The sequence below is a fragment of the Pseudopodoces humilis genome, chromosome 3 (assembly GCF_049639895.1).
Source record: "Pseudopodoces humilis isolate 2021_Gansu_Grassland_sample_001 chromosome 3, ASM4963989v1, whole genome shotgun sequence".
In the NCBI taxonomy this organism is placed as follows: Eukaryota; Metazoa; Chordata; class Aves; order Passeriformes; family Paridae; genus Pseudopodoces; species Pseudopodoces humilis.
In genome coordinates, this window is record NC_142202.1 from 36,087,909 (window position 1) to 36,106,296 (window position 18,388).

General features: G+C 37.1%; 1 protein-coding gene across 5 annotated transcripts in view; it reads right to left on the bottom strand.

Annotated features, from left to right (window-relative positions):
• Nucleotides 1-3,002: 3,002 nt before the first annotated feature.
• The window catches only part of RMDN2 (regulator of microtubule dynamics 2), a 48,386-nt gene continuing 33,000 nt past the window's right edge, over nucleotides 3,003-18,388 (bottom strand). For all 5 annotated transcript variants that reach the window (XM_088053742.1, XM_088053744.1, XM_014255944.2 and 2 more), the window contains exons 8-11: nucleotides 16,803-16,901; nucleotides 14,958-15,011; nucleotides 14,789-14,869; nucleotides 3,003-4,968 (exon numbers count right to left, since the gene is read on the bottom strand). In XM_088053742.1, the coding sequence (XP_087909868.1) occupies nucleotides 4,915-4,968; nucleotides 14,789-14,869; nucleotides 14,958-15,011; nucleotides 16,803-16,901 (288 nt within the window). In that variant the 3' untranslated portion in view covers nucleotides 3,003-4,914. The remainder of the gene's footprint in view (nucleotides 4,969-14,788; nucleotides 14,870-14,957; nucleotides 15,012-16,802; nucleotides 16,902-18,388) is intronic.

An 18,388-nucleotide genomic window follows, 5' to 3' on the forward strand; every position in this document is an offset into this window, starting at 1 on the left:
TCTGAAGAACGAACATTTCTCTCTGGAGACTGAAATTTCAACAGCCATGTTGGTTACCTTTACCATGAATCAGAAACCTGGACCTGGTTTGGAAAAAGCCCATCCATATTCATGCCCATATCCTTGACACATGTTTAGGTTACAATATTCCCTGTAAATATTGTGTGGCTCTATTTTTAGCTTGTACCTGTAGGCAATTCAAACCAGCTCCCAGCTAATCTTAATAAACAAAACATATGAAGAGTGGACAGAGGGTGTTTGCGTGTGTGTAACTTGGGTATGTAGCTAAGTAGCTTAACCCCACAGTCACATCATGGGTCAGCAGCACTGCCATGCACAGAGCTCAGATTATTCATATTCAAGTTTGCACTGGATCCCACAGATACTTCTACAGTAACTGGTTGTTTATTTAAATGAGTAAAATATTTCCTAAAAAAAAAAAAATTAATGTTTCACATTCTTAGTTCCAGTGCTTCATTTCCCAGCATCACACATGCATGGGTTACACAAACATAGACAGGGCCAGAAAAGCTTACTTCTTTTTGTATTGTCAAGACAAGTTTGATTTGTTTCTTCTCCAAGGAACTTGGAAGCCTGTAAGAAGGAGAAGTACTGGAAAATAAGAATTTAACCTTATGTGCAGAAGAAAAAAAGAGCAAATAATAGTGTTGGCCCTCCAGAGCCATTCTTTCTTGAGTTTGCACTGGATGAATGCAGCAATACAATTTTGTCACATTACCACAAGACTTTCTGATTTGGAGTATATGTAACACACTACTATGCCCACTGAAAAAACACCACAAAACTAACCTCCAGAATGTCCAGGAAAATTCCAGAAAGCCCACCAAGCTTGCTGGAATTCATAATACCTCCCTACAGTTCTAGGTACTTCAAAAAGAATGTGGTACGGTAGTAATGGCTGAAGATAAGTAGATCCAAATAAGCTGCTATGTTTGCATTTAACATGGCTGGATCTCTGGTACCCATTTCTTCATTGCATTTCTTTTGTTGTTGCTTTGGTTTCAGTGCTGTTTTTTTGGTTTGGGGGGGTCTTTTTTGTTTATTTTTTAGTTCAGGCTTTTACTACTATAAAAACAGAGTTGTAGACATGAATTTAGGTGAATTTTTTTTTTTTTTAAATGGAACTGGACATAGGACTTGTCACTTTCTTTGCTAGATCATCAGCTACTCACCACTTGTGGACAGCTGTCTAACTGATTGCAAAAGTCAGTGTACTGATATTACTACACAGAAATGCATATCTCACCCTGACTCTGCAAAGACAGTGCTCTAAACAAAGCAGTATGACAGGGTTATCTCTGTTACCATTTCCACAATGTGTCTGTGCCATTGCTACCAAAAAATGTATCCCATGCTTTGTGGGCTGCAGAGGGACAACTGCAAAGGGATTAGGATTGGTGACAGAAGCCTGAGCTTCACCACAAGAAATAAAACGTACCTCCATATCATGGACTGCAGAACTAGCTGTTTTAACGGTAATGAAGCACATAAATCCTGGTACCAGGCCCCCGAGCTCACTTTTTATCACATATGTAAAGAGACAAATTACCACAGAGGATTTGCAGTGTATGTACTGGAGCAGAGACCAAACAAGAGATGCCACAGTAGAAGAACTGAAGGAGGTCCTGTGGCTTCAGGAAGCCTGCAGCCCCATCTGCTCCATACGGCTTCAAACCCGCAGGGGGTTAATACAGAATCACAGAACCTAGCTCCTCCACAGAGACAAAACTACGGAAGTGACTGTCTGCTTGTGGATATTTTAAACAAAAAAGAAAACATATGGCCCTCTGGAGTTATGCTTGCTTTTTCTCCAGCTGGTATGACACAGAGAACAGATAGCCTGAGCCTACAACTAAATGCAAAAGCTTTATTCCAAAGAGCAATTAGGGAACAATCTAGGGAATGTCCTTCAATTTAAAAAGGTCTCAGATTAGCAAATCAGAAAGAAAAAATTTGAGAATGCTCATGCATATTAATTAGTAAAAACTTTTAAAAGTACAAAATATCTTAGCTGTTTCTTACCTGTGTGATTAATATTTCTGCAAACTGCTAAACACAATTTAGAATGAAATAAAGGCCCAGCCTTTTGTCTCACAGACGTTAATTTGTAATCCCACACATACACTAGTAATGAGTAAAAATTAAAACAGAACAATGGGCTTAATTCAGAAGGCTGAAAAGAAAAATCAGTAATTTCATTTATAAAATAATAAATTTATTTTAAAATGTAACCATGTGGATTAAAACCACAATTAAATAAATGGTCAATGGCAGTCATGATGCATATCTTTAAATTCAAGTCTTGAAACCCGCTGATAAATACTTCAGAGTACAAACTCATTTGGTAGTCTGGGCCCGAATGCTGAGCCAGTGTGTGCAGACACAGATTCCTGAACCCCAGCAGGAGTACCTATGGCTCGCAGGGAGCTGGAGATGTGCACTCCCCAGGGTCAGCAAGGCCAGGAGGGATCTTACAAAGTCATCTAGCCCAACCTCTGGACCAAGGATGAACCGTGCCTTAAACACTGCCAATGTATGAAATCTGATTGAACTTTTATACTAAAACTTAAGTAAATGATTTTATAATGTTCTCAGGGAATATATTGCAGGGCTTTGTAAAGTTACCATCAGGATTATTTTCTCCCAGTGCCTAATCTGAAAGTAGGCTATTACCTCTCGTCCTATGAATAGGGAATTTGGAGAACAAGCTTTGGGGTTCTTTTTTACTGTCTTCTTGGCAAAAACATTTTACAAATGTGAATACTCCTTTAGTCCTTGCTCCTGCAGACTAAACACACCAAATTCTTTCATGTTCTACAAGCAAAATAATGTTGTCTAGCACTGTCATCTTTCTTGTCTTTCTCTCCACTGGACTCCTTCCAGTTAGTCCCAACCTCCCTCAAGTGAGTGCCTGAAACCAGATACAAGCTCAGGCCTCATTAGAACATATTAGACCTAATTAGATAAAAGGTTATTTCATGTGAATTTAATGGGGAATGTTTATTTATTCAGTCTAGTATGAAATTTGCTTTTTCACAAAAAAATAACATTATTGACCCATGATTAACTTGCCACTCACTGGAATCTGCATTTTCCAAGTCCTCTTCCATAGAATTACAACTAGCCTGGTCTCCAGTCTCTTTCTGTTAATTACTTCAATTCAAGACTTTATATTTGCCCTTAATGAAGTAAATCCTACTTACATAATGTAATTTCAGTAATTAATATAAGTAACTTCTTGTTCTAATCTGTTCCTCCAATACATTTTCAGCTTTTATCACGAATAATTACTTGTAAATGAAGTATCTACTGCATAATCCAATTTATTTTATAAATTATATAAATTAGCATAAAATTGATTTCAGTAAAGGCCTCCTTACTACATCTTCCTAGGTGACAGTGATTTGTTAACAACAACCCTAAGTGCCAATCACTCTCATAGACTCTTTTAAACAATGCTTCCTGCATTGGCTATGAAAAGACCAAAACCAGACTTTACCAACAGCCCCTTACCAAAATCACAATGTGTCACCTTTCCCACTTCCCCATTCACAAGTCAGTTACTCTGTGTGAATCACAACACTCTGCCACAGAATGAACGGTTAGGATTGATCTTGCACAGTATTTTCCCTTTTCTCTGAAATTATGTATTAAGGAAAAAAAAGAACTCTTGAATTGAGACATATAGAAACTGTTCTTCCACAGGATGAGCATTATGCATACTTCAATTTGTGAGGATCTCCCTGTCTTTACCATAAAGTGGTCCACATTATTTTACACATCAAATAGATCAAGGGAACATTTAGTTGTCTTTATTCAATTCTATGTTCTTTAACAGAAATGCCTACTTCTTCCAGGTACACTCCCTGCATCTAGATTAAGATCCTGAATTAAAAGCCAATCACAACTGGCCTCTATTCTTCTACAGACTGGTGTATTCTGGATCACTCCAGTGGTGAATGGAAATTCTTTCCCTATCTGCTACATTTCATTGAAAACACTGCTGTCCAAAACAGACAGAAGTAGTAGGTCTTTGGTAGTCTATTTTTATGTACAGGTTATGTTACACAGATGATATAAAAGGTTAGTGATGGACACATGCTGGAGAAGGTTCTCCAAAGACACTCTGATGAAACCACATTAGGCAACTCTTCAAAGATAGTCAGACTTCACAAACTTGTTGGAGGTCCTGATACAAATCCATTAAACATCACAGCTGCAACAGATTAATCTAACCACTTCATTTAATTGGTCTGATCTTTAATATTGTACTTGATACTACAAATAAATTATAATATTTAATTATAAAATTTTCACATTTCTTTGTAAAACCAACAATATGTTTTAAGTAAAAAGAGCTTTGTTGCTGCAACAGCTTTGTTTAACTTCAACAAGACTGTAACTTTTTTAAGAGTAGAGAAATGTGTAAACATAAATATTCATGATTTTCTTCTGTACACATCTGTGTAAATTAGTTGATATAAATATAATTTACTATAGAAACATTTTTTGTTTGTTTATGCTACACACAGTTCTATGCTGGCATCATTTACTAGTTGATTAATCTTTTGAAGAGTGAGATTTATTCCTTTTGCATTCTAACCCCCAGTAGGTCCATTGCCAGCAGTGGACTTCATGTTCATGAGAATCAGACTCACAGTGTCAGAAATCTAAAATTAAACTTCAGTACAAGATTGTAAATAATCAAAAATGAATGTATTATTTTAATATCATAATCACCATACACTTAAAGGCCATGATCCAATCCAACCAAAATCAATGACTGTTTTTCCACTGATTTAGCTGAAATTCACCCGCAGTTTCCAGTCACTGTAGATTCTCATTTTAGTTTTGCAATTTTGTTACAGCATGAAGAGTTAAAAGTACGTAGTATCAGAGCTTCAGTGTAAGAAGTAAAGCCTCTAAGTCTTTCTGGGCCTCTTTATCCTGAAAGAAACAGACAACCATGCATCAACTTAGAGAAGATAAATCCCTTCATTTGCCTAATATGTGCCTATCCACATTTCTTTACTAACAACAGACATAACATACAACAGCAACAGTCACAAAATGTAAAGACTGCATAGTAAGTTAATTTATCAGTGAATACAAAAATAAAGTTTGAAGTGAAAACAAGAGCCAGATGGCAGCCCTCCCTTTACAGCTCTGTTAAAGCACTTAAAATGTTAGTCCACAAATAGCCTTTTCAGCAGACCGGTAAGCCCTTCAGCTTGGGATACACCTTTTATTGGTATACTTTGCATAAAGTAGTGCCTTGCCTTATACCTGCCATAATCTTGCATCCTGACCACATGCAGTTTCTCTAAAGATGTTCTATAATGTTTGCTAATGATTTATTATGCAACTAAGAAGAAGACATTAGGAAATGTAATTAATAACATTGGTTAGATTGTGGTTTCAGTGCACAGCCATACCTACCTAGAATACCCACTATGGGCTGACTGCACCCTCATGATCTTCCAGATGGAGCTCAGCCTGTGCTACTGGGCTTACGGCAGAGTGGGGCCAGTGTGGGAGCAAGAGGCAAGTGACATGCTGTGCTCAGAGCCACCACTACTTTGTACTCCTAGGGCAGCAGGAAAAGGCTCCTTTTAGGCCAATGTTTTAAGTGCACAGTTTGCACGGGGCTTTAAACCTGAGCCAGACCTAAGACTGTCTCACAGGTAGTCAGTGACACATATTTTGGCTATTCCATGTATAATCTGCTTGGAAAAGGGCACATGCATATAAGCATGTAACCACGGTACAAAAACTCCATTATTCTACTTATTTTTAAATGTCCCCTGGATATAATCTGCTTCCTTTAGCTGCTGCTGCAAAACTTCTAGCTTGCAAAATGCATCTTAGCTTAAAACTACATTTCTAACATGTCAGCACCTCATGCCTGCAGGCTCGCAAGAGTCCAAACACCCAACACATGCACCCACGCATATTTAACAGTGCAAGTGAAAAGTGCCTGCACAGCACAGATTTCGTGTAAGTATTGCTAATGACAGGGACCAGTAATGGTAATGCCACAGGATATTCTGAAAGAAAATACTGTAGACAGTCAGTGAAGTAATCACTAAACTTCAGGATCACCCAATCAACCAAAGAGCTGGAACAAAATACAGAACATTTTAGAATATATTTTATGGGTGAAGAAATTCCTGCTTCTCTTTATTTTGGTTAGTTGTCTATAATGTCATGGAGGAACAGAGAAGAATATTGAGATGATAGAAACCATATGCCAGACATGTCAAACTACATCATATTATTGGTCTGGATTAAGGCATTAATACATTAGCTGGACACTTCTCTTGGAGTTACTGCCTTACTCCTACTGGCAACAATAGGCTAAACTATCTGCCTAATCATTTATCAGAGGCCTTAAAAGGCACACACTGCAAAGCCAGTAAGATCTTGCCAAAATACTCTAACAGAAGGAAATGTCATACGGCCTTGAGCACCCCTTAGGCTCCACGTCACTACAGGCTGTCTGGAGCACCACATCACTGCTTTCAATAAAAACTGAAAAATTCAAAATTTTCCCTTAATTCAGGGAAAATGCACTCTTTTCTGTACTGACACTGGTCAATTTATGAAAATGATTCTAAACTCCATTGAATAAAATAAGTAAAAAGACAGATATTGTCCCATGCTAATAAGAAATGGAAAACTTTCATTGTATCTGGTTGTACTCTTATGACAGTTTTCTAAGCTGAAAATTATAAAGCTGCAAGTTTTCTCACATCTGAATAGTGTTCAGCATTTCACGAGCTGATGGGATACTCTACTCATTTTGCAGGATACAGCATTTTAAAAATTTATCTCCAAAAACTTGGGATAATTGTCTCTGTCTTCAGAAGTAAAGGATTATATTGGGCAATGAGCTTTACAAGTTGCAAAGGTCCAGAAACATTGGGCAATCTTCCCTGAATCTTCCTGTGGGCTTAGGAAAAAGAACGGAACAAACCCATGATTGTTGTAAGAGCTGTCTGGAGAAGAAACTGCAAATGTGCAAAGCATTCTTCCTCTGGTTTGCCAGTTCTAAACAAGACTACATCAGTTAAAGCAGGAATTATTGTTGCAAACCACTTAATGGATTGTATTAATTAAGTCAGCAGCTACCAGTCCATAAGAACTTGTATGGCAAAAACATTGAAAAAAAATCAGTAATGGCATTAAAAACAAAGCTGAGAATGGTCACCTTTGGAGAGAGTCCTTCCAGACCAAGAGGTGTGTCATGCTAAAAGGAGAGAGAAGCCACAACTCTGTTCAGTGTACTAGTTTCTGGTTCTAAGGGTCAAATCAAAACTTCATTATTGCCCAAAGCTTGGCTGCTAATGTAAAGAAAAAGCCATAAATCCTATCATGGGCCAACTCTCTTCCTTGTTAATTTCTGGGCCTGTGGCTTTCTGGAAATGAACAATAAGGTCAGGTTTGGGTTTTTTTTTTGTTTTTGGGGGGGGGGTTGTTTGTTTGTTTTGTTTTTTTGTTTTATGTTTTATTTTTTTTTCTCCAGATAGCAGACTCTCTCTTTAAAGTGCAGCAAGCAGAAGAAGAGGTGCAAGCTGTAGGAGGAATGCAATATACTTGCGTCAGTTCCATTTGCTCACCCTGAGGCTTAGTTCAGCACTGACTGAGCCATTTTCAACCTTGTCTTTCTATTGTCAAGGCTTACATTTATTAAACACCCCTTATATAATTTTCAGAGTTGAATATGAGTTCAAAATGTTCTGCAAACTGCTACACAAAAGGTATTCAAATTACAGGGTCAGGGACTATATTTTGCCTTATTCCTATTTTGTTGCTTTACTTTTGTATTTCAACATTGACAGGGGATATGCACAGGAAAAAAAGACCTGGGAGGCCAGGGACTGAACAAGGGGAGAGAGGGAGTTGAAAACAAGAGCAAGAAGGAAGAGAGAGCTGGTGGGAAAAAGGGAATGTTGGTTTAACTGGAAGTAGTCCACATTTTGACAGTTCATTTTTGCTGAAAAGAATTTACTGATACATATACGTGGAGAGTTACACATATAAATGTGCACATAAAAATTAAACGGTAATTAAAGCCAAGACAGAAAGATAATGATTTTACCTTCCATCTCTGCTAATTATTTCCTTATGTGCTAACACACTCAACCCAGGCCCTGCACATGTGTGCACTTGTTGACAAAGTCCCAACTGTCAACAGAGAACGATACACCCCCATGACCACAACCAAAATGGTTACACCAGCCAACGAAAACATAATTCTGTGCAACCACTGCCAAATCTCAAGCTGACATGCATCCTGTAGGGTTTCACTGAAGTCAGCAGGGCAGTATGGTATATTAAATGAGCTGGGCTGCAAGGGTGGTCCAAAGCTGTACTCTGATACGCAGTAACAGCAATGAGGTGCTGAGAGACACTCCTGCTTTTGGGTACAGCTGTATCATTCCCTCACAGCTCCAGGAGAAATCCTGAACTGTAGCAGAAGAGGCTCCCAAACATGCACAAGGGTTGTTAGAGAACAATAGCTCTTGTGGACAGTATAAATCATACAAAGATAAATGCTATCCTATCCCTTCCCAGTTTCCTGACAGATTCTCACAGATGGTGTGACTGTAGTATGCACTAACGATTGTATAATACCATTCGTTTTCTCCTTCGATACTGCAATACACCAATGCAACCATCCATGTGCCACCTTCTATGTGACTGATGTATGTCACAAGCTGGGGCATTCTGTGTTCTTTCATTTTATCACTATCTTCTCTGGCGACTAACCATAACTTCTCAAGGCTTTTAGGATCAAGACAAGCACAGCTTTAAAATATGCAGCTGCCAATAAATACAGATTTTTGGATATTACCTCAAGTGGAGGGGAAAATACCCTTTTGCACCCATAAGACTAGGAATAAAGAATAAAGAGTTCAGCTCATTCAAGGACTATTGTTGAAAAATTACAAAACATCAGAATACAATTCAGAACAGTAGTCATGTAAAATTTTAATCAGCTAGTTCTTTTCTGACTTGAAAGACTAAACTTCCCCTATGATCTGGTTTTCTTTTACTATTGTATACAATGTGGAGCTTTTGGTGTTCAAGACATTCTATTCTCCTCTTTCTGTTTGGCTGCTGCTTCTCCCATGATGGGACCTACAGCTTTTCTTTCTGCTGAAAGAGCCTGAACACAATCACACCCAGTTACAGCCCTCTCAGAAAGGTACCTGTCAAGGCTTTCATTCACCCTGTATATTGCCTCCAAGACAACATATTTAAAATCCCAGGAGTTTGACTTGGCCCAGCTACTCTACAAAAGTTCAAAATGGGATTTTGCCAATCTATTTTGTAATCCTGAAGTGTACCACCACCTCTGTGAATACTTCTTCCACTCCGTTCCTGCATCATCAGAACGCCAGTGGAGGAGACACACTCAATACTTTGGGGAACTGGCTGCTGACCAGTCTTGCTGGACTAAGAACTATGCTAAAACTGTGTTAGCTTTGATAGGATGTTGAAACAAATACTGTGTGATAGTCAGCTTAATACTAAATATAATAAGCTTGGCATTTCTCAGGGTAAACTTCATCCTTATGTATGAAACCGTGACACCACAAAAAAATACCATCATCACTTTTCAGAATCATTTTCAGAGGGAGAGAAGAAATAAGTACACAATGCAAACAAACCTTTTTTCAAGAACTTCAAAAACATGCAGATAGAAAATTGATCTGACCACTAAGATAGAGAAAAATAGACTATTATTTGAAGTGCAAAATAATGTAAAATATGGACCGTCTCAAATTATTTTATTAACTCTTTAACAAATGTCTCGTTTTCCCCTTGAATTTTAGTTTGAAATTTGATCTCTTTATAAAGAGTTTTTAAAAAGTGTATTCCCTGAGCTTGAAGCAGTCACATTCATTGTATACAAAACCACTAAATAAGCAATAGTTTTTTTAAGCTTTGAGTTGGTGGTAGCTATTAGGAAATTCTTGTTCAACTCCATAAACACTACTAGCAGGAAAACAATAGCCCAGAGTTCAAAATTAACATAAATCTGAACACTTCCATTATTTTTCAGTTGAAACACCATTTACTTTTGCTGGCCATTTGGAGGACAAATGTGCAAAAAAATCTAAAGCAACAAATATTCTCTGAAAAGATTGACATACTTGAGCTGAAGATGAGAAAAGCAAATATTCTGGTTGATGAGAAAACAAGAATACTTTTATATGGTTAGTCCAAATAACTCAGTTTCAATTGATAGTTTTTTTTCAAAAACAAGTCATAATTTGTAAACTTCACTTTAAAAGCAAGAGTAAATTACTTTTTTCTCCTCAAAATCCTACCTAGAAGGACAGATTACAATAGTGGCTTCAAATAAGATCTGTTAGAAATATCACAAGGTCTGCTCATATGACCAATCCATGGTGGCTGGAGTGGTTATTTCTCAGAAAATCTTGAAAAATCCAAATACAGAAATGGTCTGTTGGAACAGAACAGCTGATGGGTGCTGAAGTTTATACTCTGACCTCTCTTCCATCCCCATTTTTTCCTTATAGACAATATTAAAAATGAAATTAATAGCCAAGGAGATCAATTATTGTGTTGTAAAAAAAAGCATAGGAAAATTGTGAGCATGATTTCTCCTCAGCAGCTGCATTCTTGTGTAAGCATTCTGCCATTGTTGCTGCCTATTATTACTTTTATCACCTCCTCCACATGAGTTTCAGATGTCACTGAGGCTGAAGGCAGTCTTTAATAAGTCTTTGCTTCCTGCCATTCTACACCTGTATGAAGTGAATGCCACAATCATGAATTTCTGTAATATCTAAATCTCCCTCACTTGTTAATTTCAACTCTGAATTTCCATAATTTCTAATTACTGGGAAGGATGGAGTGCCCAAAATCACCAATAATTTTGTAAAACACTTTCTTACCTTTAGGGAAGTTTTTATCTACATTTTAAATAAGACTTCCAGCAACTCAATGCAAAAAGATTTCCTTTGCATTTTTCCTACTTTCCTGCCTTCATCTCTTCCAAGACTACACTTTTTGTAATGCAACTACTGCTTTTCAGATTAATTTTTTTTAAATGTAATAGAGCATATAATAGAGACTAGAACCTTGAAATTTTAATCTTTCTTTGCAAGGCTGCTAACTCCTTTGTGGTGCAACACAAGCACAGAGTTCATTGTCATGCTCATGCTCATCTCCAGACACAAGAAAAAATAATTCTGTGACTATTATACTTTATAATCCTACATTGAGACTTGAAATTCTACAAGTTCCAGCCTTGAAAACTTCCAACCATTTTTATTATAAACAAGAAATTAGGGCTTTATTCCCCTTACAAGCAAAGGACCATGTGTTTAACCATACACATACATACACACAGACAGAGACCTGTTATGTCTTTCTGTATGCAAGACAGGCACTCATGATTTCAAAATTAAATTACATTTTTCTCTTCAAATTAAAAAAAGTAATTTTGTTCCACCACAATAGTGCACCACATCTGGTTTCAACAGCCCTTCATGTAGTCACTCTCAGCAAGGCTTTGAGCGCGCTACAAAGTAATGAGTCTCAGTAAGGGTAATGCAACATCCACTCGATGAACAGAGCAGCTGTTAAGCACTTAACAATAACTCACAGCAGCCCTGAACATTGAGATCTATTTTACTGAAGGGGCAAATGTTTCCCAGGACCCTGAGGTTATCCACCTGGGTAGCAACCAGAGAAAAACTGGACAATTTAATGTCCCATGTACCTCCAGCAGTGAAGTACCACTTTACACTATTTATGGCCAAGGAAGGATTGTATGATTCATTGGAGGCTTTTTGTTTAGAGAGGACAGAGAAAGGTCTTTAATGTTGCACTGAAATATCAGCTTTGTTTTTCCAGATGTAATTTGAACTAAATCTCATATATTTCCTTTTAAAATAAAAAAATGCATAGACTGATAAGTTAAAAATGCACCAAACTATTTTTAAAAACTGTCCTATTTTTAAAAATCCTCCTGTAACTCTTAATTTACAGGATGCACTTAATCAGAACTTGTTTCTTTTTTTATAATTGCTGTGCATCCTTTTTAAGATTCAGAATAAGTCTGAAACAGGCCATCTGATTATTTTTCCTTTAACAAGAATTAGCTATGTTTGGAAACCTCTTTACCCCTTGAATTAAAACAAATTCTGTAAATGGCACAACAGATGCACAGAAGGGATATTTGGATGTGACACAACATTCAAGACAAAAATAATATCACTTAACTCAAAATGTTACATGAAATGAATCCTAGAAAAAGTGTCAAAGAAGTGTCCTGAGTTACAGCAGCTGAGAATTTGACCTGAGGATTAAAATGAACTATGGGCCACTTTACTGATGCCAAGCACCACTGGTTCCCAGAAGTCACTGGAAACTGTGGATGCTCAGAAGCAATAAAAAGTAAACCACTGTCTTGATTATTTTTCTGTGGGATGATTTGTATCATGAAATACTATACATTTCCTCAATGTGGCACCTTTCCAGCAACTTTGTCTCTCAGTCTGCTCCTGATTTTATGCCTTTATACAAATACATGTTTCTCAATAGAAGCCAACATTTCAAAACAATAAAGGAATTCCCCTGCTTCAAGAAAGAGAAAACTCATATGAGAAACTATGATTACACTTGGGAATGATGGGTTTCACATGACTGTGACAAAATACCACACTGCTGACAACCTTGAGATCCTGAGCTGTGGCAAACAGAAACAAATCCTCAGACTGCTGCTGACCTGTGCTTTATTTTCAGACCATGAACCCCATCTTCTACAGAGCTGCAGTCAATTCATGCACTTTATTAGCATCTGTTTATTACTCTCTCCCCAATGCCTCTTCAGTCTTATTACAGTCTCTTCCCCCTCTTAAACTAACCTCACTAAATGTTATTCCTACATACAGCTCCAAACCCTGAACCAGATCACTTCCAACACGTTTTCCCAAAAATCAGTAACAGTCTTTCTGTAACACATTAAGCAAAACAACATGTAATATTCTAATTCAGATGGGATTTGAGGTAACAGTCAGCAATAGCAGAGTTCATGTTCCAGATCTCCATTTCACAGTAATTTCTTTCTGCATGCACTGAAAGGGTTTTTTTACCCTGTGTTGAAGCTGAGTGCTTGGTTGTTTTTTTTTTAATTGAATTACATACTACTGCCCTAATGCCATACTCTTCTGGACTCTTTTTTTCTGAATTTAACTCAAAACACAGCACAAGTAAACAAGACAAAGAAGACAAATCTGTGATATTTATAGAATTAGTCAAAACAGGAGAAGTCAAATCATCTTGTCCTTTTCAGAGGGACAAACGATTTTTGGGGCCCATTTGACACTCTTCTGTTTACAAATCAGTGTAATTTTTATTCTCATCACCACCCTGCTTCCCAGAATACATACACCTATCCCTCCAACTCCTCTTGAATTCTTGCTCTCACTTCAGGGTTACTTCTCCTTCTCAGGTCTGCTGATACTTCAGGAATGTGATAGGATATTAAACAGATAATTTATAGCAGCCCTTCCTATGTTCTGTAATAGGCAAGCTGAAGGTATATTTTAACAGTAAGCAAAGAATAAGGAGAATGAAATCGTTGTTAATGTCAAATCAGTATCAATACATATTTAAAGAAACACTGAACTTAAGCAATGATTACTTAATTTATGACTGGTACATACTATAACTGGGGCCAAAAATTAGGCCACCCAGGAGCAGCGGCTGGTGAGGCATGCAAGGGTCTTTCTTCCCAGCAGGAACACTTGACATAAACATGTTAGCGCTCCACACACAGCATTTATTGTCAATCAAGTTACAGAGTTATTTAATGGTCTTTTCCCTTAACTTCAAAGAATTAAATGGGATGGGGCCAATTCCTCTCAGGAATCACCCTCTCTTTCTCCATACCACATCTGCTGTGCTCAGAAGGGGTCCCTTAGGCTGAAAAAGCTCAGGTTTGAACTTGTCATGCTCTAGGATGGTAAGATGTTTCCAGTCATAGGTCAGTCATGGAACTTGCTTCTACAAGTTCTACAAGTTCCACTCAGACAGAGTGAAGCTTCTTGCCATGACTTGGTTTATATTTGAGAAATTAAACAACTTAAAATATCTCAAATATTTGTAGAAATTTTGTGTCCACATACCAAAAATACTCTAATGGGCATAAAACACTCTAATGGGCCTCAAGAAGAATCTAGTAATCTCTTAGAACAAACAATATGCCAACAGATGTGACTTGAAGAACTGTGCCTCCTTAACTGCCCTGTGGTTGAAGACAAAGCCAGTCTTGAATAATCCATCTGCCTCTGCTGGAGTCAACATACTGCCCTTGACAAGAATCGCAAACCAGAGGCTTTCAGGAGCAGAGAAAGAGACTTTAGGACAAAATTCACAGTGCTTTCAACAGAGAAAGACATAGGTCTGGGGCAAAATTTCAGCACAGCTAGACTGACACACCCAACTGCTTATGCTTAAGATGATCTAATGAAGTGGGTTGAATTACAAAGAGTACAATTCAATTTCTGATACAGACAAGTCCATGACAGTTCCCCAAACAAAGATTTTTTTTAAAGCTGTTGATACAGACAACTGTAATGAGCCAGCCTAGAGTGAAGGGAAAAGGAATGTTCTGTGTTCAGAGGAAAAACTGAAACATTATGTTGTTACCGGCAGTGCAGTAATGGATGCCAAAGACAAGAGAGCAGTCACAAGGGAACAAGTTATCACTCTCAATACCCACCTCATTAGTAACTGAGAGAATTGACAGTGCAGAATCACAGTACTTCAGTGCATTGTTTTTCTGGCCAAGATCTTTATAGCACTGAAAAGAAGAAACATTTTGTTTCCAATCAGACCACTGTAAGAACACCAGAGTCTACAAATCATTATTTTTAAAAGAACTTGGTTACCTTTGCCAAATACACATAATTGCATTTGGAATATCCTGGATGCATTTCTTCTGCCTAAATAATCAAAAAACAGGAAAGAAAATAGACATAAAACTTGTGTGATGAGATTTATGTGGTCTGCATAACATTTTTAGCAATGCACTACATTTCCTCAAATATCAGACAGAATCATCCCTACTCTGTGTAATGCAATCTGTTTAGTAGCACTTAAAAAAAAATCAAGAAAACAAGAAAATTCAAAACTCAAACCCTAAACCAGGCACATGAGATGCAGATAGTGAACACATAAAAATGTTCTGTAATACTTGCTCTCCTCTCTCCCTAAGCACTCTGTAAAGATCTAGGGTCATTCTGTACAAGATCTATTGGATTCATTCACAGGGTAGGTTTAAAGATACCACTGTCTCTAAATTATTAATATTTATTTTCTCATCAAAGAAATAAGAAAGCAACTGACCATTCACACTTTGTGTAATAAGTAAATTTTAAAATTTAAAACTTACTTATTTAAAATTTCAAATTTTGTAATTATTTCTCTTCCACAGACTCTTATTGTCTGGCTCTCAGTTCACCTTTCTTTTCAAATATTCATCTTCTGAAAAATTCAGGTAATTAAAAAATCCAGTAATGTCTTTTTTTAAAAAAAACAAACCAAGGATATAGAAGCTTGCAAGATGAATAAATTATTATTTACTTACTAATTATTTACTAATGAAGAAGCATCTTTTAATCAATAAACAGCTTTTGGGAGAGAAAAATTACATCAGTGAAATTTATAGTAGCTGTAATCCTTGGACCAAAACAATGCTGCTTTCACCACAATTGTGTAGAATCAAACAACTGAAAAAGAAACCCAAACAGTTGTCTTTTAAACAGTAATTTGATTTTTGTTGCTGAAAATGACTTAAAACCACAGCCACACTGCAGCCAACCACAAAATGCCCTGAAGCTAAAGCGAATGTTTCAAATTATTTCTACCACTTTTGGAATTTGACCTTCAAGATAAAATCTCTTAAACTGGGAAGATGGTAATGTATTGTACTGTCTAAAATTCAGGAGATAATTCAATCTTTAAATAGATTAAGAACACAGAAAAGAAGTATTTTTGATAGTGAGGAAAATATGCCTGTCCAATTTCTTTGAAAAACTTTCTGAAAGTAATTGTAATGATTGAAGTTTATGCTTTGAATCCAGTCATGTGAAAAACTTGGAGGCTTTCGAGCTCCAGAAGCAGAAATTATTCATATGGGAAGTGCTAAAAGATAGATTTATTTTATTCATGTGGTATTTTCTTGTAACTGTGTTCAAGTAGAAAGCCCAGGAATATGAGGCAACCTATGTGACAGAGTTTCCTTCTCTACTTCACTACAAGAGTCATTTCATCACTACAAATAAGAAAGGCTTCTACCAAAATTCAATGGAAGAAAGTTTCAGATCAGAAAAAAGAGAAGCATCACAATGTCAAAGTTTTCCTTGCCTGTGTCAACCCTCTTGCAGAAACAGGCAAATCAGCAACTATCTTTATCACTATGGATGATTTGTTTCAAAAGCATATGTAACTAATCTATATCCATATCACATTCAATTCAATAACTATTAACCACGGCAATTAATTGGAGAATTTCCTGAAACTAAATAAAGAAAAGTAAGGTGCTAACCACTCATGTCCAAACTAATTTTAAAACTGAAAAGAAAAAAAAAAAAAATTATAGAAAGCTCAGTGGTGTTTAGAAGAGCCCTGAATTTATAGCTACCGAACATAGTCTGTTGAACAGACATCTTGATAGTACTCACATATAACAGCTGGTAGACAGCAACACAGGAAAACCCTTGGCTAGAACTTACCTTAAGGAAATTCTGCAATGCTTCTTCTACTGTTGAAGTTGGTGGAGTCCCAAAGAGAGTAGCAGCTACTTTCTTTTCAATCCAAGACAACTGAGCTACCTAGAATTAAAAAAAATAAATTAAAAAGTCAGATTTATTTAGAATTGCTTCTCAGTTTTGCAGTAAATACTGTCTTTTGTATTGTACTATCTATACAGTGTATTTTGGAAAAGAATCTGTAAAGGAATGCTTTATACTGTCAATTTGGCTAGCTCAAAGCAGTCTTTTGGATTTTAGAGTCATATGGCCAAACACCAACATCCTCAGTAAAAGATTACTCCCATGTTAAAGTGCATTTTAGATTTCCTAGCATCTTGCCTTTTTTAAGACCGTAAGGCTACAAATAGTGCTTGAAACTTGTTAAAGGTTTTCATGAGATAAACAGCTTTGCATGGTAATCTGTGCACTTGACTACTTTCTTACATTATGAAAAGCTGTTGCTTCAGTAAAAATGTGTATGTGTGTTTGGAGCGTGTATAACAAGCTCATTTATTACACAGAAGCTGGTGACAACCACTGTTGTCAGAGGCTTCATTTTTAGCTCTTCCAATCTGACAAATAACACTTGCCAATGACCTCTTCTCATTTCAGGAAGATGAGCTGCTATAAAAGGACTTTAAAGAACTGTCATATTGCCACTCATTGCACAAGATTTCTTCCCTTACATACACTGACGCCTGACAGAAACTGCTTTGGTTACTGCCATCAGGTATGTGGGCTCCATCACCCAACCCTCTCACTTCAAGCAAAGGATGGAGTTGCTAAGAAATGCAATGTGAAAGAAGAACCTGTTTAAAGTTTAGGTGTGAAGCTACTTTCCTTTGGACATTTCTATCACGTCTGTAAAGAAAAGTCAGGACTTGTTTACTTCACATCAGTATTTGAACCACAGCACTGATGGCACAGAGCAGATGAGTCAAAAAATGGTGAAAAACAAGGTTGTGTATTTTATGGCCTGATCTTTGCAGAGGCAACACAGAGAAGAGGCATACAAAGGCAAAGAAAGAGAGTCTCTCACCAGAGACTTGGAGATGAAATATGAATCACATAAGGATATCTCTTTTTCAGAAGGAGCTGCAATTCAAATAGTTCAGCCTTGAAGTCAAGTCTCTCCTACTGCTATACAATTTAAAATGGTTTTGCTTGGGTTTAGATTATTTCTGCCTCATTCCCTGGCTTCTCAATATCTGCAGGGCTGTTGCTGCTCCCCCTACCAGCAGCACCTATAGCCAGCAATTATCCAGTAGATGTCAGTTAATAATTGTAAAATACAAGATTCCACTTTCTTACAACTATCCACAAGTACCAACCAGAATGCTTCTGCTTTGAACAGACACCAAGTTCTATGTACTTCTTGTTGCAAACGGTCCTAAAAATACCATTGTGAAGACTAGAAATACAGGTCAGCATGCAACAGGAAAATGCATAGGATTGTGTTTTCTCACCTGGCCCCAATGTCTCTAGCTACATATAAGTAGCATTGCTTGAAAACAGAAGGCATCCTGGTCTAGTCCTGCAAGCTGCTTAGCAGGGTCCCAATGCCTTAT